Source organism: Telopea speciosissima, chromosome 7 (assembly GCF_018873765.1).
Source record: "Telopea speciosissima isolate NSW1024214 ecotype Mountain lineage chromosome 7, Tspe_v1, whole genome shotgun sequence".
Taxonomy (NCBI): Eukaryota; Viridiplantae; Streptophyta; class Magnoliopsida; order Proteales; family Proteaceae; genus Telopea; species Telopea speciosissima.
In genome coordinates this window covers 16,663,576-16,689,710 of record NC_057922.1, presented here as the reverse complement: position 1 = coordinate 16,689,710, position 26,135 = coordinate 16,663,576, and the positions used below count along the sequence as shown (strand labels likewise).

General features: G+C 40.2%; 1 protein-coding gene across 2 annotated transcripts; it reads right to left on the bottom strand.

Annotated features, from left to right (window-relative positions):
• Positions 1-1,126: 1,126 nt before the first annotated feature.
• Positions 1,127-17,454, bottom strand: LOC122669828 (histone-lysine N-methyltransferase family member SUVH9-like). 2 transcript variants are annotated; one of them, XM_043866688.1, is made up of 2 exons: positions 15,399-17,454; positions 1,127-1,601 (listed from the first exon to the last, which is right to left on the bottom strand). In XM_043866688.1, exon 1 carries the CDS (start codon positions 17,425-17,427, stop codon positions 15,511-15,513), a length of 1,917 nt encoding a protein of 638 aa, XP_043722623.1. In that variant the 5' UTR covers positions 17,428-17,454; the 3' UTR covers positions 1,127-1,601; positions 15,399-15,510. The 2 variants fall into 2 exon arrangements, with proteins under 2 accessions (XP_043722623.1, XP_043722622.1); XM_043866687.1 differs by having other exon boundaries at positions 1,127-1,605; positions 15,403-17,454.
• Positions 17,455-26,135: the final 8,681 nt, after the last annotated feature.

Genomic DNA, 26,135 nt, shown 5'->3' with positions numbered 1-26,135 from the left:
CTAAAGCTAAATAATAAGCTCAGCTAATTGGTTTAGGGCACCTTTGTTTTTTGTTTTTGGGCAGATTCAAAGGAATGCCGAATGCCCACCCAGCCACTCTTTACACTTTACCGAAAGAAAAAAAAGAAAAATCCTCTTCATCTCACTTTGAGAGAGAAGACTCCCTTCTTGTGTTACATGTAAATCCAATCAAACTTACCAGATTCTATATTTCTAACAGTGCCCAAAAACCCCAAAAAAATTCTCTTCAACGTAAACGATATTTTGATAAATTTCAGATGTGAAACATAAATAGTTGAACACTAAGACAATGACATTACAAGGAGAAGAAACAGAAATATACAGAAGAACATTACACAAAATCCAAAAGTAACATTTGGTTTCTTTCTCTTTTTTATCTTCCTTTTCCTCTGTTTTGGTTCTAAATCTCCTTTATCTACATTCCAATCTCTCCAAGATGAATGAACTCCAGGATCCCTCATCATCACCTTGCTTCCAAATAAAATGGAATTGTTTACACCTTGGACATTGTTGTTTACATAAATGTTGATGCAACAGGATTTTTGTGACTCACCTTCAGGACTGTGATGGATGATTGTTGCGGCACCAACGTTTCTCCCTTCCAATTTGACATGATCCATGAAGCCACAATTACTGCTCGCTGGGGACATGAATTGATCTATTAACCATGACAGATTGATAGCTGCCCTGCCTTCCTTTCTATTGCATTTTCCACAATTCTTCATGGCTCAGCTACTCTGGCTTCTGTTTCCTTTGCTTCACTTCACCCTTTTATTGAGTTTTATGCTTTTCTAAAACAAGAAGCAAAGCTTATATTCCACAGGTGGTTACTTGACAAATACACCTTCTGCCTTCAGGACATTAAGGGTAGTCTACCATTCTCATTTGAAAGAATCACAACCCCCCCCCCCCCCCCCACCCCTTTTCACACACACACCCCACAAAATATATATAACTAATCAACAACTTCTGATCCATTCCCACAAGGGTTCTTGTAAAGACTGGAATAAGTATCTTTCTTTCAAATACCATATACATTGTCACTTGACATAAACAGCTACTGCCGAAATTATAACATTCCATGCTATAAGATTGAAACAAGAAAAAAAAATTAACTAAGAGACCTGTAGTCATACATCCATTTGGCATGTAGTACATGCTTCCTTTACAAGCTAGTCTCGTATCCAGTTTGGACAGACATTTACACGAGTGGATACAAAAGTTATTCATTGATATGTACATGTGCACATACAAAAGGAAACATGTTACAAAAAAATAAGGTGTTAATGGATTTCCTCACAAAGTCCATGAAAGGATCTTCTATCTGGGAACTCCAGCTCGATCACTAACTAGACATCCTTTTCTTAGCCGAATATACTCTTTTTAATTTCATTAGTCATTCATTTCCAAAGCTGCATCCTTGAGCTAAAAGCCTGCAATCAATATAGTGCCAAAGCAATATGATGGTGATTGGTTAACACCTCCTTGCAAATCTGAGACCTGAATCAACATTTGCAGCCTCCTCTTATACGGCAAAAATGAAGAGAAGTTTAGCTATCTCAAGTCTTAAAACTGCTGTTCATCGGGAAAAACAAAAAACCAACTGCATTAGCTATTTCAGGTAACTTTAGAACCAATTAAAGATTATATATCATTCACAGGATCAAAAACCTAAATAAGAGAATCCTAACAAACTGGCCCAAGATAGTCCTCTGCCAATCATGAGAAAGGCATGTATCAGCGATAAAAATTCAAATATTGATAAGGTAACATAAAACATAATTTATTTTTAACCCAACAAAAAAAGAAAAAAGAAAAAGCATAACTTTTGAATGAATACTCATTCCAATGTAAAACAGTTCTTAAGCATTATTACTGTCATCTAACAATTTTCAGATTCAGTGGCATTTGTCTTTTCAAATTGACAAAGATTTGGGGAACGTTCAGAACGAATCAAAGTATAAACTATTGTAAATCATATAGGAGCACTGGAAAAAATTATGTGATCATTCAAAATATAAATTTGATATTTCACAAACGGGGAGGTTTCCCACGCTGCCAGTCTGGGGAAATCTCCCACGCCACGTCAATAACGGCATGGAGAACGGTATCATCCACATGGGGGCCACATACTCAAGGGAGGAGAGAGAAAATAATAATTAAAAAAAACCATGTTAGAGGACATACATTACATTGGCTGCATGGGAAACTTTTTCCCCTCACAAAATAACAAAAAAACATTTCAAGATTTTCATGAAAATGTACTATATACAGTAGATATGAAGAACACAAATAAATGAACAAAAGCTCTACGTGGGTAATAATTATTTCATGGGTAATTTACAAGTACCTCCCCAAAGGTTTACTTTAATTACACTTTCACCTGTGAGGTTTGGCACATAACGCGTACCTCCCCTGCTTTCCAAACTAATTAATAACTAAACCCACTCTGTTAACTAGTGACTGAAAAAGTTAAAATTGTTTATTAGTTGACCAAAATGCCCTTCATAGTAAAATGAACCTTTTACATCATTACTTGCTCTGTTGAGCAATTCCCAACTGACCTAGACCACCATTCTTGCCGCTGCTACTACACCTCCGAGGTGACCATCATTGTTGCGCTTCTTGCCGCTGCCACTAATGCCATTGTATTAATTGGCATTTTCGGGGAGTAGCCCGCTTCCTTCTTACTTATGTGATGTGAAGTGCTATATGAAAATCAACACCTTTTCTCGATTGGAATACGGATGAGATTAGAGACGCCATCATTGGGGCAAACGATGCAATAGCTTCGGTTAGAGAAAAGCCCAAAATAGCATAACCAAATTTATTTATTTTTAAAATAAGTCAAAATCGAACGTGCCGAATTTTCTTACTGTTTTGAAATGTTTTCGGGTAATTCAGCAATAGTTGACCCATGAAATTATCATTTCCTTCTTGGTATCAATGGATCTTGGGTCAGGGATTGGATGATGCTCTTCCTTACCATCAATCTTCTGGGCAGTAGAGTGTCCAAATTTAAACGGTGATACGTTCTGGTTGACCTGAAAATGTTTTTATGACCATGATTTTATGGGAAGATTCTATCACTCCCAACAAGACACTGATTGGGCATGAATCATTCAACCAAACAGGATGAGAGCATAGAGATAGAATTTCAAGAGAAGAAGAAGAATCTCAAAAGAGAACAACATCTATGCAACCAAAATAGTCAGAATTGGCAATGGAATGATGGGGCCACAATTCTCTGAGAAGCTTAAGCAGCAACTGTGCCTTGCACTTGGCTCACACCGTGCAATCGCTCTGCACCAGCAGCAAGAGCTGCATCACCACCCCGCACGCCACTGCATCCCTCTCAACTGCTCTAACACCGAGCACAGCGACAGCAGAGCACCTGCCGCATACTCTGTCGCTGCTTGTCAGCCTCATCACCGGATCGGCATTCCTCATAAAAGGTTTCATCGTACTCTTGTTCCTCATCACTGCTGCCGCATCACCAGATCAGCATTCCTCACACTAATGTCATTGTAATAACTGGCTTTTCTGGCACAGATTTAGGGCTTTCAAACCTTAAACGTTCGATTTTGGGTGAAGGGCATTTCTTTACCCCTACAAGGGTATATTGGTCATAAATGACTTCAAAACTCCTACCGTTCGCAACTAACGAGGACAGATAACGAAGTGGGTTTAATTATTAATTAGTTTGGAGAGCAGGGGAGGTACGCGTTATTTGCCAAACCTCATGGGTGAAAGTATAATTAAAGCAAACCTCAGGGGAGGTATGTGTAGAAAATGGTATCGAGATACCTACAAAGGCATCTTGGGTCGGCGACCTAACTTGACAGAGTCGAGTTCTTTTAAGATCGGGAGAGTTGATGTAGTTCGGCTGCCTAGAACCAGCCACAGGTGTAGGGATTCTTCCCTACACCAGCACTAGAGTAGGATTAGATAGGTGTAGGGATCCCCCCTACACCAGCATCATAATCATGGGAACAGTTTAGGGTTATTTGAATGTTATTTGGTCTTTTATTTGAGTTCTAGTTGGATTTGTAATCCTAATTAGGATTTAGTTTTGAATCCAAGTTTTAGTTTGAGTCCTAGTTCTATTTTGAGTCCTAGTTTAAGTCTGTTTTCTTTTCAGCCAAGAGGCTATAAATATGTGAGAGCTCTTGAGAGCCCTGACGATTGAATGAATACAGCTTATAGCATTGTTGAATCCTGAGCTACCTATTCTATTCCCTTCTTCTCAACCGGCCTTACATTAAGGGTAGCACCTAGAGTTGTAGAGAAGGCCAAGGAGACCTGCCACAATAAATCGCTAAGAATCACTATAATAATGATACTCATAATCCTACCCATGAAGAAAAAGGAAAAATTAGGAGAGAATTAAATTTGATGGTTGAAAATATTCTCTCAAGTTTTTATATTCTGAAAATAGTCAGATTGCTTCTAATATGATTTCACACGCAGCAATAAACAAATAGTTGTGTAACAAAATTCCTGTGCTCTCTATTTGCTTCTCGCAACTGGCTTGAAAATTTCTAGTGGATCACCTTTATTGATCAAAATTAATTGACTCATGTAGTTTATTTTCAATTGTTCATATAAAGGACAGTCATTTGCTATAAAATTTGACTTTCAACAGAACACTGCAGCAAAGGGTGTAAAAGACATGCCACTTTCACCAGACATTCTTTTTGTGCCCTGATCTATGGGCATAGGAAGTTAAGGCAACCCACAAATTTGTCGTTCTCAACTGAAATTTGCAAGGATAAGGTCTGACTTGATTCAGTTGGATTATCTTATCTGTAGAATTTGGCTGTACAGTGGAGGGAAATATCCATAAAAATATTGATTAGATATTTAGATGTTTTGATCAGGTCACTCTGGACCCAGAAGAAAAGGATGTATATTGACAATGGGCCCACTTTGCCACTATAGCAAGCTTTGTTGATTCCTATTAAGCTGTTTTCATGTGTTCAAATGTAATTTGTGGTCTTCCTAAAGGTTTTGTGACACTCTTAAGAGGTTGAAAAAGTACTCAGATCTCACCCATAGCTTTGTACCTGTCATTTCTACGAGGAGGACATCCAGGAGCTTTCAAGCATTCGTATATTTGGCTTTTATCCACCGCAATTATCTGGCACGAACTCTCTCCTTCTCAAAGCAGGTTTTCTCCATGAGTTTGATGTAGAGCAGCATGACGTTCACCTTTCCCTCCATGAAGGCAATAAATAAAGAATAGTAACGGGAGGAGAACCAAATGATTTGTATCCCTTTTCTCAAACATTATTCTCCAAATGAATGTTGGATATTGACCATAAAACATGGGTTGGAGGCACTGCCTAACAACCTGATTAGAAGACCCGACTTGTATTGAAAGGACACTCATCTTGTATGCGGGGTCTAGCAGAAGAATAGAATAAAGAGGGTGCCTGACTCGAACATTGTTGTCACTCTCTGTACCATGATTGGAAACTTGACTGTCGGAGGGGTAAGCATGTTATATGCTTCCACTATATGTTCAATCTTCTGCAAGTCATGAAGGCCATGACTGTGAATGGCCTGTGAAATCTTTGTTTTCTAAAAATGTTCCGATACAGGGTGATTGTTGTAATCCAAGCTCACCCTTCTAAAGGTCCTAATGAGGTGAGTAGGTGGTTAAAATGTCAATGCAAACTGACGGTTAGATAAGGAGATACGAACATGGACAGAAAATAGAAACTACTAAAAATCAGAAAATAGCAAGGAGAACTTGAATAACTCTCAACCCATCAGTGTGATGGTGCTCAAGTTTGGGTTGAATGGAGTAGAAGGGGAATGGAATAACATAGTCAAATCCCAGCTTAATCCAATGGTTAGATTCTCAGGAATCAATGCCTGAAGTTCAGACTTATATGCTGTCAAATAACCCTATTGCACACATGAAACAGTACTTAAAAATAATAAGAGATAAAGAGAACTTGGAAAGCAATATTAATGCATTAACTAAGCACAAAAAGAAATTCTAATATCAATTCATAGGAGGCCGTGATAGTGAAAAAAAGCTGCTGGAATACCTGCTGAAAGGTGATGAAAGAAAGAGGAAAAAAAGAAGGGGCTTTGATCGAAGGCTTCACTACCCTCCCAATCCAAGAATTCACCACCTTGGGTTGCACTTGCTCCACCACAAGAGCTACTCTCAGCACATCACCAAAGAGAAACATTCAATTGAACAATCATCAAATCTGTGGGCAGCATGCCCCCTCCTTCATTTATTGTAGTTGATAGCTACATCATAAAAATAGGAAACTCCTCTAAATATAAAGAGATCCTTTACAGTATGGCAACTCTCAAAAATTAGGAAGTCTAAGAAAAAGGAAACTAAGTACCAATACAAACTTAGCCTAGAAGTAACTACCATTACAACTTAGAAACTCTTATAAAATAGAAACTAACTACTTAATCCCACATAAGCCTTAAATCCCTAATATTTGGGCTTATAGAATGGACCAGTTACAACAGAAAACTCAAAATTACTTGGCCCACGACCCATATAACCCATTGGAGACTTAAATTTGGACCTAACTTATTGAACCATGGGTTCAATTTTACCCAAAAAACTGAATTAAACCCAAATATGAAAATTCTTCCTCCAAATAATGTGATCTGCGTCACATGTTACCATCCAATTCTCTTCACAGTTCACAAAACTTTGATAGACATTGAGTTCCATCAGTCGTACCAGAAAAGAGACTATTTGATCTGCACGACCAATGCGTCAGTCTTGCCAAGAGGTATTGCCCACGTTTGTTTGATACTCCTATGAATGTCGGCTTGCGTTGGTTACCTGTGTGGTCATCCTCACCGGTGAAGGTTGATTTATCCGCTCATTGCTCCTCAAAAGGGAATGATGTCCAGAGAAAGCGTCTGGTGACTTCCACCATTCCACCGTTCATTGGGTGGATCAAACCATCCGTTCCTGGATCCAATACTAGCTTTTCACATTCAATAAAACATACTCAGTCCCTCTATCAGTCTTCAACCTCTTTATCTTACTAACCAATTGATTTTCAACCTCCAATTTATAGGACATAAGCATGTTCTGCCTCATCCCTAGTCTTTACAAGATATATATTCAAATATATCTAGAGTAGTCATCAATAAAGTTAATAAAATACCTCTTACCTCCTCTTGACTCATGTGACTTAAAAGCCACCCAAGTCACTATGCACTAAGTCTTGATTTTCATTGTCTTTCTACTGACTTACAAGGCTTCTTTGTGAACTAGCCTCCACACAAATTTGACATTTATCCAATGTTGGTTTAGGATTGCCTTCTATGAGACCTAAATATGATAGCCTCTTAATATATGGTGCAGTATGATGTCCTAATCTAGCAAGTCATATATCATAAGACTCAACTAAATAAACTAAAGAGGTGCTTAGTTTTTCATTAATAACTTTAGATACACCAAGTACAAAAAGCCCATTTGACAAGTACCCCTTCTCCACAAATACTTCATTCTTTAAGACAATAAACTTTATCAACCTCTATTGAGAGTTTCAGTCTTGCCTTGTTGAGGAATGATCCTGACACCATAGTTGTCACGGCATCTAGGCGACCCAAGGCATTGGCAGGAGCTTGGACACAAGGTGACCAAGGCGCCCGCCTAGGCGACACCTTGACAACTATGCCCAACACCAAGCTCCGACAGATTTCCAACACATGAAGCACATCTTTAAGCACAAGGGACTCCTCTGAAACAAACTTTAGAGTGACTTGCCTTTACCAATGACACGTGAGGTTTGGAAATTTCCCATATAGACTAAATCACTAGAATCAACCATCTAATAATTGAAAAATAAGTTCTGATCCCAACATATGTGCTTGGTAGCACCTATGTCAATATTACATTCTTTTGCACTTTCAACCAAATTGATCCGAGTCACAATTGCTACAACAATTTCTGCCTCCGTTAAATTAACTTTGGCTTTGTTTCTAACTTTCTCCGCAGTCACAATGGAAATGAACAGGTTTACTGCACACGTAGCAATTCCTTTTCTTCTTTTTGAATTTGTTTTCCTTCTTAACATGAAGGATCTTCTTGAATTGCCCATTCTTACCGGACTCAACAAGATTAACCTTCGAATTGAATTCCTTGGCCTTTTCAACCTTGTCCTTTTCCCGGTTCTTCTCCTCAATCTTCACTCGGATTATTTTTTATCAAGTGTCTAGTCCTTTCTCTTTTACTTCATTTTGACTTAGAAGCAATTCTAGGACACCGACAACTTCTCTAATAAAAATCCAGGCATGAAATCATCTGGTAGGACCATGCCTTTGCTGATTTGGCAACAAAAACTTGAAATATATCAATTTGAATACACATTGATATCCTCTCTCATAACAAAATCAAAAAAGTTCGCCACAACAAATACTTTTTACTGCTGGCATCCTCTAATGCATACTTCTTTTCTAATGTAGCCCCTAAAATATATGCATATTCGTAAGGAGCGTATACATTGTATGATGCATTGGACAACAATTCAGCATTTTATTCTTGCTTTGGTAGTCCGCTTGTAACCAAGCTTCTCTCTTGGCTTTGAGAGTAGGATCATCACTCTCTGCCGGTATAGTTTTAGTCAAAGCAAATGACACACCTAATTGTCCCAGATCAAACTCTATCATTTGCTTCCACCTCTTATAATTAAAACCACTGAATGGCTATATCAAAATCAAAAACCACCCCCAAGTTCTCCATCGCCAGAACAGAAATAGTAGAACTTTCAGTAGCCATACTCCTATTCTCAATACTACGAGCTTAAGAATTTTTGTAAATAACACCAATAAAATTGAGAATATAGGACTTACTTCAATGGCTTTAGCACTCGAAATGGAACAACCATGTATTGTAGGAGAGCTTTATACCCAAACGAAAGATCACGAACACCTGCTAACTACAAACACAACACTACACATGAATAAGAATGATGGTGGGGCTCAGTCATGCCACCAATCACTCTCCTTAAGATCGTAGTCACCCCATATTTTTGGTGTAATACGGGTTCTTTGCGAATCGACCTCCAAGGTGACCCTTGGGCCTTCTTCTACTAGTTGTTGCACTCACTTACTAGGCCACGATGGGACACACTCGGGTTGTGATTAATCAACAAGAAAAATGAAACTTAGATTATTTCTCAAAAACAATAAATCTGAAGGCAAAATAGGGAGAGAGTATATGAGTGAAAGGGAGGGAAAAGAACACTTAGAATTCATTTCACAAGTCTTCAGAACATCCTCTATACATAGAGGGAAGACACCCCTTGGAACAGATGTCCTAAAGAGCTGAAGACATGTCTCTCCGAGTGAGAAGACATAGAATAATAGTCGTTGCCAATGTTTGGTCCATTCTAGATGACGTGCAACACCAAATCTCCAACGTTGGTGACACGTTGCAAGACAATCATCCGAAATGGGTAAAAAACTAGCAAAACGTCAAACAAAGAACATCGCACGCTGGTAACTTCAAATCATACACTAAGAAAAGAAAATTATGCACCACTGCACAGGACTGGTGAATTTTTGTTCTAATCTACCCAAAGTCAAATTACTAGGGCCTCTCTCTCTCTCTCCCTCTGTGCTTGGCAATTGCTTCTTCCAAATCCCTAATAGAGTTCTTCCAACCCGCAACGCGATTGAAGGTCCTCCCATTCATTGAAACAATAGCTCCAAAAACCCAGCATTTCCACTTTCTGCTATACCTCTGCTAGTAACCTTGACAAGACTGAATAGTGGTCTCCAAAGCGAGTCTCCTTCCAGTCTCACCATTGAGCAAAAAATCCAGATTGACTTTAACAAATTCCTCGTAATATCGAAATGCAACCTCAAATCTCCACGAGAGTCTCCAAATCCAAAGGTCTTTCAAAAAGTAGCCTCCCCCCCTTTTTTCAGCGTCTCCCTCGAAGCCAGCGCTGGTCTTTCCTTTCCCTTTTGAGTTTCAATGCAATATTGTGGAGGGCACCTTGCGCGACCTCATGCAGGTATGTGATCTTCCTCTCCTCCACTACCTGTTACTTTTATTCTTCAATCTCTGTCCACATTGTCTCCTCATTTTCGTTCTTCGTCATTTATTAGATTGGAGCCTCATATTGGAACTGAGTTGCCATATAATCCGCAAGCTACACCCTTTATTGCATTATCGAACGTTGTGGTTTAGTCGTTTAGGATTCTATGCTTTGTGGGTTTGGAAAATTGGGTTCTGTTGAGAGAAACAGGTGGGTTTGGGATAGGGCTTGGCCAATCCGGCAAGCATAATGGTTCTCCACCCGCTGTCCCTAGCCCATCACCTTTTTCATGTTTTGATAGTTGCCCTTAAAGGGTTTAGCAGCCATTAATTCCCCTTTGTTTACCATTTGGATAAGTGCTTGAACCACGTTGATGTTGTGGATAAGATGCATGTTGAAACAGAATTTCCCACCTCTTTGCACTTCAATTAATCTCTTTAAGCAATGTGACAATATTATGTTTGATTTTCATGTTTTTCTGGATTATTTCAGCTGATGGAGTGGATTAGTGAAACTGGAGGATTTTCTGGTGAAGGAGACGTGGATGGAAGCTCTTCCTGGAGAGCTTCACAAACCCTATGCGAATAATCAATGAAATTCTTTGAACGTGAAGTGAGTGGCAGTGTACCAATCTACCAACCTGCTCATCTGATTTTCAATGCTCTTAATTCGACCATAGTTTCCACGGCGTCTAGGTGACCCAAAGCGTTGGAGAGGATCTGGATGCAAGACGACACCAAGACGACCAAGGCGCCTGGACACCTTGACAACCATGAATTAGATCCCTTTCAACAGACTCAAAGTTGTGATAATTGGCCAGATTTGCTTTTATTTCTTAAGTTTAAGGTTCATTACTCACAATCAAAATCTGGTTTAAGGCATGACATCCAAATGGCAGCATAAGCTATTCTCGCTAGAACTTTATGCTCTTCTTCTGTCATTTCTATTTGTTGGTTTGTGATTAATTTTCCGAGTCCTCGGTGGGGATGTAATAAAAGAGTCCATGCAATGAACTGTGAATAACCATTGTTTGAAGAATTTTTTTTAAGTGTATACAAGGACAGGATATGGAAGAAAAAAAGGCACCAAGAGTCAGCCAGGTCCACCCCAACCCTGCATAGCTCTGAAATGACGAAAATAGGATTGTCAGGGTCAATCAAGGCCAACCCGGCCCAATTATGGTCAATCAGGACCGAGCTGGGTGGGATATCCAGCCTGACCTCAAGCTGGTCCGGGCTGAGTTAAGGGGACCTAGGGGTTGGAGTTTTAAAAAACCTGGCCCAATTATGGTCAATCAGGACCGAGCTGGGTGGGATATCCAGCCCGACCTCAAGCTGGTCCGGGCTGAGTTAAGGGGACCTAGGGGTTGGGGTTTTAAAAAACCTGGCCCAAACTGACCCTATTGCAGCCCTATAAATTACTACCCAATTAGATCCTTGGTAAGCATTGGCAACTTGTCTATATAATTCCCAGCCCACTATCTCAATCCCAAGTATCAGTATAAGCACAAATTTGGGATGAATCAAGACCTGATAGATGAAATGGAAGAGGTGATGGCAAAGCTGGAGTCAAATCCAGATATACAAGGCAAGTAAAATAATGATGTGAGACTTGTAGTTTCTTAAGTACTAAGAAATGAATGTAATTATAATTACGCATTGATGCTAACATTACCAATCATTGAAATGGATATAGATAAAGAACTTCAGAGATGCCACTAGGACTTTCGGATCTGCAGTTGCCACAGCTGGTCGGAAGACTACAGCTCCTGGTAGGTCCATGTTCATCACCCTAGTTTCTTAGTTCAATATAAGTATGTACAAAGTATAAACACTTGACAAGAAAAATCTTAATTCTAAAAGGCAGGTGAATATGGGTGCTATCTCGAAAAGAGGCACCTAACTTAAGGAAGATAGCATTGAAGGCGCTCCCCCGAACATGTTCCGCCTCCGGTCACTTATCCACTCCAAAGGCAGAACCGATTGGGTCATGACCAGCTGGAGAACTTGGCATATGTGCACAACAATATGAGACTAAAGATGCAACAAAGACGCATGGGCATGGAGAATGACAAAGACCAAATCGAGCTGAGCAGCATCTTTCAGGAGGAGTCAGATGAGGAAGATCCCCTCTAAGGGTCAAGGTACCCCTACATTGGATAAGCTTGAGGGAGGCCGAACAACGATATTGCTAGTCAGATGGGTGTTGATGTCGACAAATTTATTTCTTGAGAGAGCAAAGTTCACTCACATGCACCCCGACCTTTTGAACCCCATCCTGGTGGGGAAGATGAGGAAGACATCGATTGGTCACATTCCAATGGCCACTCACACACCGTCCTCGTCTACTGGTGATGATAATGACAACGATAGTGATGGTGATGATGATGATGATGATCAACCAGCAGAGAGTTAGAGGAACAGTGTGAACCCATCCGATTCACAAGGGAGAGAGAACCAGCAGAGAAAAGACTATCGCAAGTTGGAGAAAATAGTCTGTACAATAGCTTTGTCCCCCCACACTTCCTTTATAGATAAAAGAGAACTAATTATAATACCACAAGGACTCCTTGTGGTAGTACTGTAGTAGAGAACTAAGAATTACAATAGCAGCTATTGACTAACTTAGAAACACACTAGGAAACTAACTAATGCCTACTGCTAACTAATGACTACCGCAAGGGACTGACAATAATACCCCTGCAATATTACAAATATAACTTAACACTCCCCCTCAAGCTGGAGCATATAAATCACTTATGCCCAGCTTGGAACTGTCTTTCTGGAAAGCACAACCAAACAGAGGCTTAGTAAACATATCTCCCAGCCAATCTGCAAAAGAAACAAATGGGGTAACAATCAACTTCCTCATAACTGCATTCCTCACAAAGTGACAACCGACTTCAAAATGTTTAGTCCTTTCATGAAACATCACATTGCTGGCAATTTTGATACCAGCTTGATTATCACAAAGCATCTTCATAGGTTTAGTAACTGGAAAATCCAACACTAGAATCAGTAATTTCAATCACATCAATTCAGCTGCAGTATGAGACATAGCCCTATACTCAGCCTCAACACCTGCATTCCTCACAAAGTGATAATCGACTTCAAAATATTTAGTCCTTTCATGAAACATCTCGTTGCTGGCAATGTAGATACCAGCTTGATTATCACAGAACATCTTTATAGGTTTAGTAACTGGAAAATCCAACTCTTGAAGCAATGATTTCAACCACATCGATTCAACAGCAGTATGAGACATAGTCCTATACTCAGCGTCAACACTGGATCTAGCCACAACAACGTCGACAAAGCTCAGCAATAACCCACCAAAATGGGGTCGGCTACATGGATCTTAACCCTCCAATCAGCTCTATTCGAGGCTATACTTGAGACAAGGCCCAAACTATCCATGTCTTACCTCCAAATTTCTCCTAGGGCCATTTTAGACCTGCTTCTAGTTTTTTTAGATCCATCAATCTGAATCAAATCACTCCTTCATACTGGTGCATTCCAAGGCCTCCATTGAACATGACCATGCCACCTCAAACGAGTCTCTCGTAGCTTCTCATGTATAGGGGCAACTCCCAACTGCGCTCTGATATGGTCATTCCTTACTTCATCTTTTGTAGTCTTGCCACACATCCATCTCAACATCCTCATCTCCGCCATAGTTATCAAGGTGTCGCCTAGGCGTCCAGGCTCCTTGGTCACCTTGCCGCCTTGTTGGTGTCGCCTTATTTTTGGACCCTCTCCAAATCCTTGCTGCCTTGATAACTATGATCTCCGCCAAACTTAGTTTATCAGCTAGTTTATCAGCATGCAGCTTCTTAACTGCCCAACATTCCGCACCATACATCATGGCCGGTCGTATGGCAGTCCTATAAAATTTTCCTTTTGAGTTTTAAAAGAATACGTCGATCACACAGCACACCTGTTGCATCTCTCCACTTCATCCATCCTATTAGTATTCTATGTCATCAACCAAAAACAGACATAATAGGGGCCTGATATATGTGCCAAGCCAAGACATCCATAAACAATGCAAAAAGATATGACTCAATATAAACAACCCCAGTGTATACTTACTCTGCCATAAAACTTTGTTTTCTATTCCCAATTGTTCACAACAAGTATCATACATGTCCTTAATCACTAACATCTGCAACCACTTATTAAAAGGATATATCTCCAACAAACTCCTTTTTGTTTCCAACAATCCACCAAATTAACTCTATGGGTAGTTGGGATCCTACCAAGTGTTTCTACTGAGCAATAAAGACCATGTGCAGGAAATTGTCATGCATATGGTGCCTACCACAGTATACAACAATTAGTATTCCAAACATTTTAATGGGTAGAAAGCAATGCTGTTACTGTGAAAAGAAACCAGAAGAAATTGAAAATGGAGCAAGCAGCGGCAATGACTTCCTGAAGCATATCATTAATTGCTTTGAAGAAAACAGGGAGAAAAAGAACCTAAAATAAATAATTGGGAGGTTAGAACTTAATGGTAAGTAGGTAACATCAAAAAAGGGTGTACCCATTACACGATGGTTCCGACACTGTGGGGTCAAGGGAGGGTCATTTTGTACTTACTCCTACTTTCGCAGAGAGGTTGTTTCCAGACTCGAACCCGTGACCACTTGATCACAATGGAGTAACCTTACCGCTGCACCAAGGCACACCCTCAAGTTGGTAACATCAAGCAGAAGAAAAATATATTATCAACACAGTTTTGGCATAGAATATACCATATTGTCAACAATTCTCTAACAAATTAAAGGGGCATATGAATGGGATATAAGAAGATGATAGTTGGCAACCATATTACCTAAACTCTAACAGAAGTTCAATCAAAACACTTCATGTAACAATGACCCATGCAGAAAAAGAGACAAATGATTCATCAACAGTGACAGTAGGGGTAGTACGATCCTCCCACTTCTCTGTCTCATCTCAAGTAAGCTTCTATGCATGTATCTTGACACACAAGATAGGCTGTTATATAAAGCAGCACAGTAAACAAAATGTACCAGGCTAAACAAATGTAGCTAATGAACTAAAATGAACCACAAGAACAGTATAAGATAAATGAAGAATATGATTATCCATAAATCATAATATATAAACAATGTTTTATGTGATAGAACAGTGAAAAACATGTACCAGCAGCCATATGGTAAACCAGCATCAGTAATGAACTAACAAAAGCCCACCGGAGAAGATAAAACAAATCAATCAAAAATGGAGAAAGAAAAGAAGCACTTAACCAAAATCCATACTGCTTAAAAAAGAATATAGATGTCTACGGTCTAAGCAATTAAGAATATCTAAGAATTACCTTGAAAGGAAGTTGAGCTGATCCCAAAAACAGATAGAATCATCATTTCCTTCAAAAAAAAATTGCAAAATCACAAAATTTGCCACCTCTTCAGAATTGTTCAGTTGCAAAGAGTGAGCTTTCCTTCCCAGTCATCAGCCACTCCATAATCAAGGCTGAGCTCTCTTAAAGGTGGGATGTTTTCCAATGCAAAAATCATGAGATGAGGGTACAGTATATTAAGGTGATCATATAATACATACTGCACCATAACATTAGGACTTGAACTATGGCTGAAATAACATGCAACATTCCTCATTGTAGATACATCCACTGCAAAATCCAACGGAGGAATAGAGGGATTAGCTGGCCTCATAAATTCAGGGAAAACTTGAGACAAGTCTCCCCATTCCACCCATTTTTTAGGAAAACGACTTGGATAGACCAAACTATCACCATTCATTGTAAATAATGCCACTTGTTCTCTGGTAAGCACGACGCCAGTATATTCACAAATAAAGGAACCAGCTGGAATCAAATCCAAGGATCTAACCCCCCAGGTAGTATTCCTTGATCTAAACACTTCCAATCGATGCTTCACACCCTTTTGAGTCACACGATTCTGGCAACTAGGTGGGCAGCGACAAAAACTGCCACATTCAAGTATCAAAGGTTTCCCCATCAAGAGAATCCCATTGCTGTCATAAGGAAACTCTCCACCATTTCTCTGAGCACAAAAACAACCAGAGGAACAACCAGAAACACAATCACACCCAAAATTATTATTCATTTGCTGAAACGCATAAGGTGGGAACACAGTCTTCGCAAGATACTCAAAAAGCATTGGGTCTTGATCCGAATCAATGTCATTAAACAGAAAAACAGGCAAAGTTTCCTTCCCCTTGGAGATATCAAGACTAAGGTAACCAGATGGCCTGGCTGCCAAAGGTTTCGTCCTCAGGTTCCCCGCAAATTTTAGTACGGCACTGCCCATTTCAGGTTGGTCAGCCATTCTCACAAGCTTATATTTGTAAACACCAAAACCAGACTTACCAACATCGAACCAACAATCCACAATTCTATAGAGACCATCGTAAACATAGATTTTACTGGTAATACTTCTCTCATATTTGAATCCCCGAATGACCCGTATCTCAATCCCATAATACCTGCTCCGCTCCAACGCAAGATTGCCACCTTCAAGCTTTTGGTGAACGCATTGCCTAGCAAATTTCCTATCTTGCCCACCATGACCAGTGTAGATTATCACATCACCTGTATCTTCGTCATCCTCATACCCACCAGACACGACGATGCTCGTAGCAATCGGCTCGCCATTCGAACTATGACTCGCCGTGACATAATCGATTCCAGCTTGAGGCTGGCCATGCAGTCCAATCACACACATTTCCATACGGAAGAAAAACACATCACCAATGTCAATACCAGGAATTGAACCAATAATACGTTTGTCCCTGTGCAACCACAGACCCCTGCCCTTCATCAACGAAGCAGCTGTCAAATCCCCCCTCATTCTCTTACCAATAGTTCTCCCTCTTTCATCTTCGAGGGACGAAAAGATCCGCAGAGAGTCATAGAGCATCCTCGTCCTCTTCATCAAATTCCTAAAGTGTATGGCATCCTCAACTTTCTGAATAGTAACCCTAACCAACTCCGCCGACCTAGTTTGTTTCTTTAATTTCAAGGCATCCGTAGAGACGCTTTCTTCCTCGGGCTGAGGAACAATTGCAAGTGAATTCGGATCCACAACCGTCAAATCGGAATACTGTTGCATCTTCCTGGCGAAAACAGACCGGAAAAGCTCAGATATCCGGTAGTATTGTGAGTAGACATCGTTTTCGTCATCGCCAGTAATGTCTGAAACCGGAGAGATTTCTTCGATAACGTCAGAACTAGGGTCAGAGTTCGGGGTTGAGAAGTATGGTTCTTCGTCAAGGGGTTCGAGCTTGGGCTCGATTTGGGGAGTAATACGTTCAGGGAGAAGATTTAGGTCCATATACGGGACTAAAGATCCCATCTTGAGGTAGAAATCTTTATAGAAACAAAAAAAGATATGGTTTACAGAGGTTTCTTCAAATGAGGCTTTTCAGTGTTGGGAGTTGCAGAGCTTGTTCATGGCGAATTTTTTTTTTTTCCCTCGTTCCTTAGAATTAAAGAGTGACGTTATGAAAATTATTCAGTTAGGTTGTCCGAAGAAACGCACGAGAGCATCAGGCCTGTTGTGTTGTGGAAAAAAGGCAAATTTTCCGTCCAATGAGAAGGCAACGCGTGGTAGGAATATCCGGGCCCTACAGCGTACAAGTGTGATTTTACTGGATAATAAGTGTCATGGTTTCTACCCCCAAAAAAAAAAAAAAGGTGTCATGGTGCATTTACTTAAAACGCCATTTACGTTTTGGTAAGAATTTGCGGGGTCAGGATCGTCTTCAGGGAGCACAGCGCCCTGGGTGTTGCCAGGGGGCATCCAACGGTTGAGCTATATTGCACATATCTCGATGCACGCCTAACGATGTGTGCAGCATAGCCCAACGGTTGACAGCATCCTAGGTGTGCTGGGCTCTCTAGAGACGAGCTATTTGCATTCCCAATGTAAAATAATGTAGGGTTGAATATACCGTCAGCATTTTGTAAGCTAATAGTATACATCAATTATCTGGCTGAAATGATATACACTGAAGGGTAAGGGGATCTTTTTCACAAAAGAAGAAAGAGAGTGGATGATACATGTTAGACACCTTGGCCGCATATCCAATCTTTTTTAATAAAATAATTCTATTTTTTATGGGCAATTGTTCTCTGACTGGGAGTGCAGACTGCATCCATACACATGAGACGATCATTTTCACCATTCAAGGGGTGGAGCGATCATTATTTTGCCCACCCCATATGTCTAGTGCATCCTACGCAGGCTACCCCCGACACGGAGAACATTTGACCGTGTTTTTATATTTTTGGCGCTAATAGCTGCTTTCAAAATCTTATGGATTTGGAGTCTCTCACATCATGCTCATGTTTCCCTATGTCATATTTTGCTTTGAAAAGGACGTGCTCTCTCACCTTACTAAATGGGCCCGGCCGGGTTTTGCTTAAGTGGGGATGTCCTTAGCAGGTAGTGGGGCACTTGGGGTTTTTTTTGTTTAACATCAAAAAAAAATTTACTAGGCCCACTATTCGGGTAAGCCAGACAAAGGTCGGGTCCATATAAGACCCTGTAACCCATATGGGTCTTATATGGACCCAAAAACGCGTTAGTCCACGAGAGCCATGAGAGCTTGTGCGATGGCCCCAAGTGGATTTGAGAACCTCCACTTCTTGAGGTGTGGTTCATTCTGGACTAAACTATCCCTTAGGTGAAGCTCCATAAATAAATTAAAGAGAAAGGATTCCCTCATGTTGCCGGTGTAAGAGAAATCTCCCACTTCACATCAATGGCAACACTAGAACGATATCGATTATAAGAGACCCACAATTATTCGAGAGAAGAGACAAAATTAATAAATGATCTTTTTTTTTTAATCAAGGGAAAATCTCATTATAAATCCCATTTACTAAGAAATAAAAAGCGGTGAGAAACTTGTAAGAGTGGGTTTTCACATATTGTGGGTTGAATAAAAAGAAAAAGAAAAGAAGAAAATGATAAAATATAAATGGGAAGTAGTTTTCTGTACGGGAATGTGGCCTACTCCAGCACTCTCATGTATCTATCTCTCTCCTCCTTAAATTAAGGGGGTACAGATGTCTTTTCACATGGGGAGACTCATGGGAGTGCTGGCGTAGGCCACACTCCCGTACAAAGAACTTTTTCTCAATATATATATATTTTTTGGGAAAAAGTTCTCTGTCCAGGAGTGTGGCCTACACCAACACTCCCATGAGTCTATCTCTCTCCTCCCCATGTGAAAAGACATCTCTGCCCCCTTATTTTAAGGAGGAGAGAGATAAACATAAGGAAGTGCTGATGTAGGCCACACTCCCGTGCAAAAAACCACTTTCCATATTTTATAAAAATGAAAGATAAAAGTTTGTTATGCACTACCGTACATGTGCATGATCACCATTAAATATAGTTAGATTGACATAAATGTCCATCGAAAATGATAAAAACACCCCTATTCCCCCATTTGACTGAGTCAATGAAAGAATCTTTTGTGTAGAATGAATACCTTTCCCAAGATGGAATAAGTACTTTTAGTGGGGAGGGGTTTGGTGGGGGGAAAGAAGAATTGGAAGTGATGGCATTCGGTGGGAGAGAGGTAATGAGAGGAGGAAAGAATTAAACACAAAACGAGAGATTCCATGAAGAGTGTCAAAGTATTACCATAAGTGAGTGGGATGGAAATAAGTGGGGTGTCACATACTCACATCACTAAATAAGAAAGTATATTTAATAATATTAATTGATAAATTTCTCATCTAATCTAACTAAACACTCCTATTTATGGTAATTTATGAGAAACAAATACAAAATTTCCACCTTTTCTTCTGGGATGTTGATCCTCTAATGTACATATAGACTCCAAATACCTACTCTAGTACATCTAGAGCAGAAGATGTCATGTTTTTTTTTTTTTGTAGAGCAGAGGATGTCATGTGACACCATAAAAATACATTATTTATCTTCGAATAATTATCACCTCCAATTAATGGGCACTTTTAATTCCTCTAATAGGGGGAGTGGACCCCACCTTATGCAATGTTTTTGGACAGAGATTAGGATGGTCAATATGAGGAATTGAAGAAATTAGAGAGGATAGCAAATTGGAGAGGATAACGATTCACCTATCTTCTCTCAGCGGCATCATTATCTTTCTCTCCCTCTCTTTTCCGACTTCTTCCATTAGTTTTCTATTTTTTATCCCTTTCTCTCTCCCTCTTCCATTCGTGCTATGGTTTTTCTATTTGTTTACTTTTATCCTATCCCCACTATCCCTCTCTCCTCCCTCTCTTGAGTTCCAGTTTTTTAGCCGATATGGGATTCGCCAAAAATCGACATAGGTAGATGCCGATACCGATCTACCAAAAATAATTCTTGGCCGATACTAACCCAATATCGTATCTACCCTGATACCGATTCGATATCATATACGATATTGATTCCAATCTTGATATCAATACTGATATCGGTATTGATATTGATCTGATGCCAAACTGATCTGATACAGAACATTGACACAGCCGACCCGCCATGGTGTCATATTGTCAAATGCCACCATAGTGTCATATTGCAAATCACCATCAAGACATCAAATTTTTAGATTGTCTTCATGGTGCTAAATCGCCGTCATGACGTCATATCACCAAGTCACCGTCATGGCACCACATCCCCAAATCATTGTCATGGCGTCATATCGTCAAATCACCAACATGCCGTCAAATCGTTAAATCGTCATATACGCTATGTTGTTTGTCATGTATTGGTATCGGATCGTAATGTATCACAATTGGATCACCCAAATTGGTATGAGATCAACATCAGATTGGCATCAAATCAGTATTGGGATTGGAATTTGTATCATATGGTATCGAGGTCGGTATCGGTACGATATCACATCCTCATGTGAGAGAGAGAGAGAGAGAGAGAGAGAGAGAGAACACCAACACCGATATCGATCTGATACAGGACATTGATCATGGTATCGGTTTGATACATACCAATGCTAGTCATGTTATCCGTTACTATACCAAACTGTATCAGTTTGTAACCAAGAAGTAGTTCGGAATTGGGAGTGTGACTGTAAAAAATGAAAAATGAGACTGTGGGAGAATCAGGGCCTGCATGATAACACTTCTGTTTCTGGGCCATGATTCTATTCTAGAAATGACTTTTTGTATTTCTATTACTGGGCCAAATTTCTGGGCAAAAAAACACGTTTGGTAACGCATAATAATTTCTATTTCTCGGCCAGAAAAGAAACAGAAATGCTTTTGTTAGGCACAGTCATTTCTGTTTCTAGAACTTCTATAAAATTTCACAAATTCCATTAAATAGCCAAAAAATTGGTGGAGGTGGAGGTAGTGGTGGCGATGGTGGTAGCGGTGGCAGAGGTGGAGGTGGTGATGGTAGTGGTGGAGGTGATGGTGGTGGTAGTGGCGGAGGTGGAGGTAGTGGTGGCAATGGCGGAGGTGGCGGCACTGGTGGAAGTGGTGGTAGCGGTGGCAGAGGTGGAGGTGGTGGGGTGGTGAAGGTTGTGGCGGTGGAGGTAGTGGTGGCAGTGGTGGAAGTGTAGGTGGAGGTGGCGGTGGTGGCGGTGGTGGTGGTGGCAATTGTGGAGGTGGAAGTGGTGGTGGTAGAGGTGGCAGTAGTGGTGGTGGAGGTTGCGGCGGTGGAGGTAGTGGTGGCGGTGATGGAAGTGGAGGTGGAGGTGGTGGTGGTGGTGAAGGTTGTGGCGGTGGAGGTAGTGGTGGCAGTGGTGGTGGTAGAGGTGGCAGTAGTGGTGGTGGAGGTTGCAGTGGTGGAGGTAGTGGTGGCGGTGATGGAAGTGGAGGTGGAGGTGGTGGTGGTGGTGAAGGTTGTGGCGGTGGAGGTAGTGGTGGCAGTGGTGGTGGTAGAGGTGGCAGTAGTGGTGGTGGAGGTTGCAGTGGTGGAGGTAGTGGTGGCGGTGATGGAAGTGGAGGTGGAGGTGGTGGCGGTGATGGTGGTGGCAATCGTGGAGGTGGAAGTGGTGGTGGTGGTTAAAGTTGCATTGGAGGTGCTGTTTTATTTTGAACTTGAAATTACTGCTTTGCCCATCAAATTAAGCATGTGCTCATTACAGAGCAACTCCCCCTTATTTCTTCCGGTTCCTTTTAATTCTGGACCAGAGAAGCTTCAAACTGGAGTTTCTTTTTTTCTATTTCTCAACAATCTTTTTGTCTCGGTTCATTACCAGGAACAAAAAAATGAACCGGTGTTAACAAACAGATTTTTCATATTTTATTTGTTCCCAAATACAAAAAAACAAAGAAATAGAGAAACAGAAGTGTAATCATGCAGGCCCTCAATAAGTGGAAATATATGCTAATGGAGAGTGAGGGTTAGTCCGATAGTGGGTTTTTATGGTGCCACATGGCATCCTCTAGACGTTCTTCACTACTTCCAACGTAGCTACTTTGGAGGTACATTGAGAGAATCTGAACTTTTTTTTCTATCAACAAACAAAAAGGCTAAATGACAATTCATGTACACTTAACACTTTCTTTTAATTGCCCCTTACTTTATTGCTTAATTCTAGAAGTTTTTTAAGATAGGGGTATAAAAGGGTTTTTAAAAATAACTTGAAAATAACTTATGGGAAAAAGTTCCATGCGTGGACGAAGGGGTCACGCCCACGCACAGTGGGTGATGGAATGACTGCCATGCCCTCTATGTATGGCGGAAATTCCGTTGCCTATTGTGTTGCCGCGTGTGCTCTCATCGGCTAGCACGTGCGGCGTGGCCCCTGTGTCCCAAATAGGGAATGGCTTTCCATAACTTATTATTATATTATTATCAAAAGTTGTTATTGTCATGCATATTTTTTTAGTTCATATGTGAAAAGACGGTATTTATCTTCGTTGAAAAAAAATGTATTTTATTAAAAAAAATAATAATAAGATTACAAATTATTTGACACTTTAAGAGTTGTTCATAAAAAAAAATTTCAAATGCAAGAAAAAAAATAAAATAGAAAATAGGTAAACAATAACAACTCTTTAGGAATGGGATGATAATAAATCATTTTTAATTTATTTTACAAACTCTATTTTAAACATCTTGTCATAATTTACAATTGGTTTTTCTTCTTGTTGACACCGCACGCATCAATTAATTTGTAACCTCTTTCATTTGTCCAAACTCTTACTATATCTTTAAGAATATTAAAGAATAAATTCTGTAAATTCGCATATGGATTCTAAAAGTGAGTGAAATTGACAATCTCCTTCAAATCATTTAAGTGGGGGCATAATGGTAACAAAAAATCCAACCTTTTAGCCATCTTCAAACCTCTTTAGTAGGGGTGTAAATGAATAGCCAAAATCCGTTTCTGTATCCGTGTCCGTATCCGTTTAGCACTATCTGAATCTGTCCGAAAGCTAAAACAGATGCGGATACGGAAGGCTATAGCTATCCGAAAAGCTATATTTACATGTAAACGGATAAAATATCCGAATCCGATCCATTTACATTCCTACTCTTTAGGCTCTTAGCCATTCCAACAAACGTGACAATCGGAGACTTAGCCAGTTCCGAAAAAGGAAGGTGGAGAGATTGGGCAGACATGAACACTTCATGGTGAGCAACAAAGATGAGAAGATGACCACATTCTTGTTCGTTCTTTTAAGAATGTTAGAGATGATGTTGGTAAAAATCATCCAAATCATACATATGAACATAAATGGGATAGATTACTTATTTTAATTATAGACAAATCGAGGTTGACGACGACAATCTCAAACACCACATAAAGCGTCACAAATATGAAAGACCACGAAGAAACTTATGGAAGTTGGTGGGGCTAAGTTGTATCAAAAGTCATTCTCCTTATAACTATAGACGCTTCCTATGGTGCTAGACAGATTCTTACAAATCAATTTGTAAGATAAAATAGCACCTCGAATATGAAACTATCTAGAAATGATGCACCTCACTCACTAGGCCACTAAGAGCATGGAGAGTTGAGCCTACTTGGATATAAAAAAATAGAGAGATGCCAAAACAAAAGAGATTGTAATTGCCTTCAACATTGTTAGAGTTACTTATAGGTTTAAACCACCTCATCTCTATATATAAGAGAGGAAGAGACACCACCAAAAGTAATAACAACGTAATATCAATTTTTTTCCCACAAGACATGTTTGAATACATTTCTAAACAACAAAATCTTCTTCGCTACCCATAGGTCTTTTCATATTCTAACAATTCCAAGCTTGAATTTTAAGTTCAGGGCTCTGCTGGAGCTGCAACCTCTCCTTTCCGGCTCAATTCAAGTTACAGAACAAAATGGGAAAATCAATCTCCACTTCATAGAAACAATGGAATGATTATCAAGAACTGAATCTCCTCAAATTTTACATCTTAGAAAAGTTTTCCAATGTTTGTTTTCATTGGATAATAAACATTGGACCACTTTTTCAACATGTAAAATTTTTTGACGTAAAATTTTACGCCGGAACAAACGGAACCTTCAGTATTGTGATCTTATCATTATATATAGTTCAATGCCAAACAATACCCAAGTGGATTTCATTTATTGGAAAAAAAACCGATGTCTAGTCGCGTGATTCCTACATCTAGACATAGGAGCACGTAAAATTACCATCCGCCCCGTGAAATAAAAATCCCATCCATGTTGATGCCCTTGTGCATGCTCTCATTACCCCCACATTGGCACATGGGCCACTTGAGCACGCAGCAAACTCTTGCTCTTTATTTATTGGGATTGAGTTCCTTGTCCGGCTGTGAGCGTATGCTAGCGCCTTCTTGTGTCTTCTCTCTCCTCCCATGAACAGATATGTCATAAGAGGGAGGAGAGAGAGAGGGACACACAGGTAGGCACTAGCATGCATACAAGCTATGCGGCCTGACAACGTTCTTTTCCCCATATTTTTATGGGTTCCTTGAACATGAATTTCATCCTCGGATGAAGGTTCCACGTTCCACCTTCCACATATGCAAAATGGCTGATATTACTCCTTGTGGAAGAACTTAGAGAGTTGGGTAAGCGGCCTAGAACACACAACAAGAAGGTTCCGATTCAGATCAGCCAAAACCGAATAAATTGAAAAAAAAGGGAATATCCCTGTGCACAAGGCTTCCACTACTGCAGAGTCTAGTAGGGGCATATGCAGCCTTACCCGCCTTACCCCCGCTTTGAGAGGATGTTTCCATGTTTCGAACCTGCAACTTGATGATTGCAATAGCGCAACTTAACTGTTGAGAAAGGCTTACCCCCCCCCTCCACCCGTCCCCTACCCGGCTACCGCTTCCCCATCCCTCTAGAACACCCTCTCCCTCCCCCGCAGCCCGAGACCCAGCCCCAGTCCCACCCACTGCCCCTCCTCTCCCCCGCTGCCACACCCCGTCCCTGTAACCCAAATCATTGTGGAAAATGAATGTCCATCTAAAGTTCCAAATGTTTCTATGAAAACTTTTAATTGGTGGCTTGAAAGACAAAATCAAAACTTGCAAAATTTATGTATATAGAGGATACATGTGTTTTCTATATAGAGAATTGAAAACCAAATCTCATTGGCATCTATTCGTACCATGGGACTTCTTAATGCGTATCTGAGCTGCAGAAACATTATTGCTCCATACCAAAAATCTACAGGTGATTCTTTCCTTGATTGTATACATTCTTGCCCAATATCTGCATTACCACCAAGGAAAAATTCTCTTCCTATCTGTGGTTTCTCTTCCTATCTGGAAGTTTTGATCCTCTGACAAAGGAGGCAGGTTGGATTGCAATTATTATGATTAGCTATTATTTTGCTTCAGCCATTATGGATATGCAAGAAGCACACAAGAGGCTGAGGTGAAAGGACTACAACAAGGCCTTGATGGATCAATGCAAAGCACATAAAGATATAGACTCACATTAGATAGTGAACCGTATGACTCAAAAAGAAGATCATCGATGGCCTGGGGAAATTTCTCTAGCTTAATTGACATGAAATTTGATACTACTTTCTGGTCTTCATACATTATAAAACGTGGCTGACTAGTCAATAGACATAGCAGAGACTAGCAAACAAAGCTAGGATCAC

Excerpts from the sequence above, each read along its gene's own strand:
- LOC122669828 (XM_043866688.1), bottom strand. The coding sequence starts at position 17,427 with ATGGGATCTTTAGTCCCGTATATGGACCTAAATCTTCTCCCTGAACGT.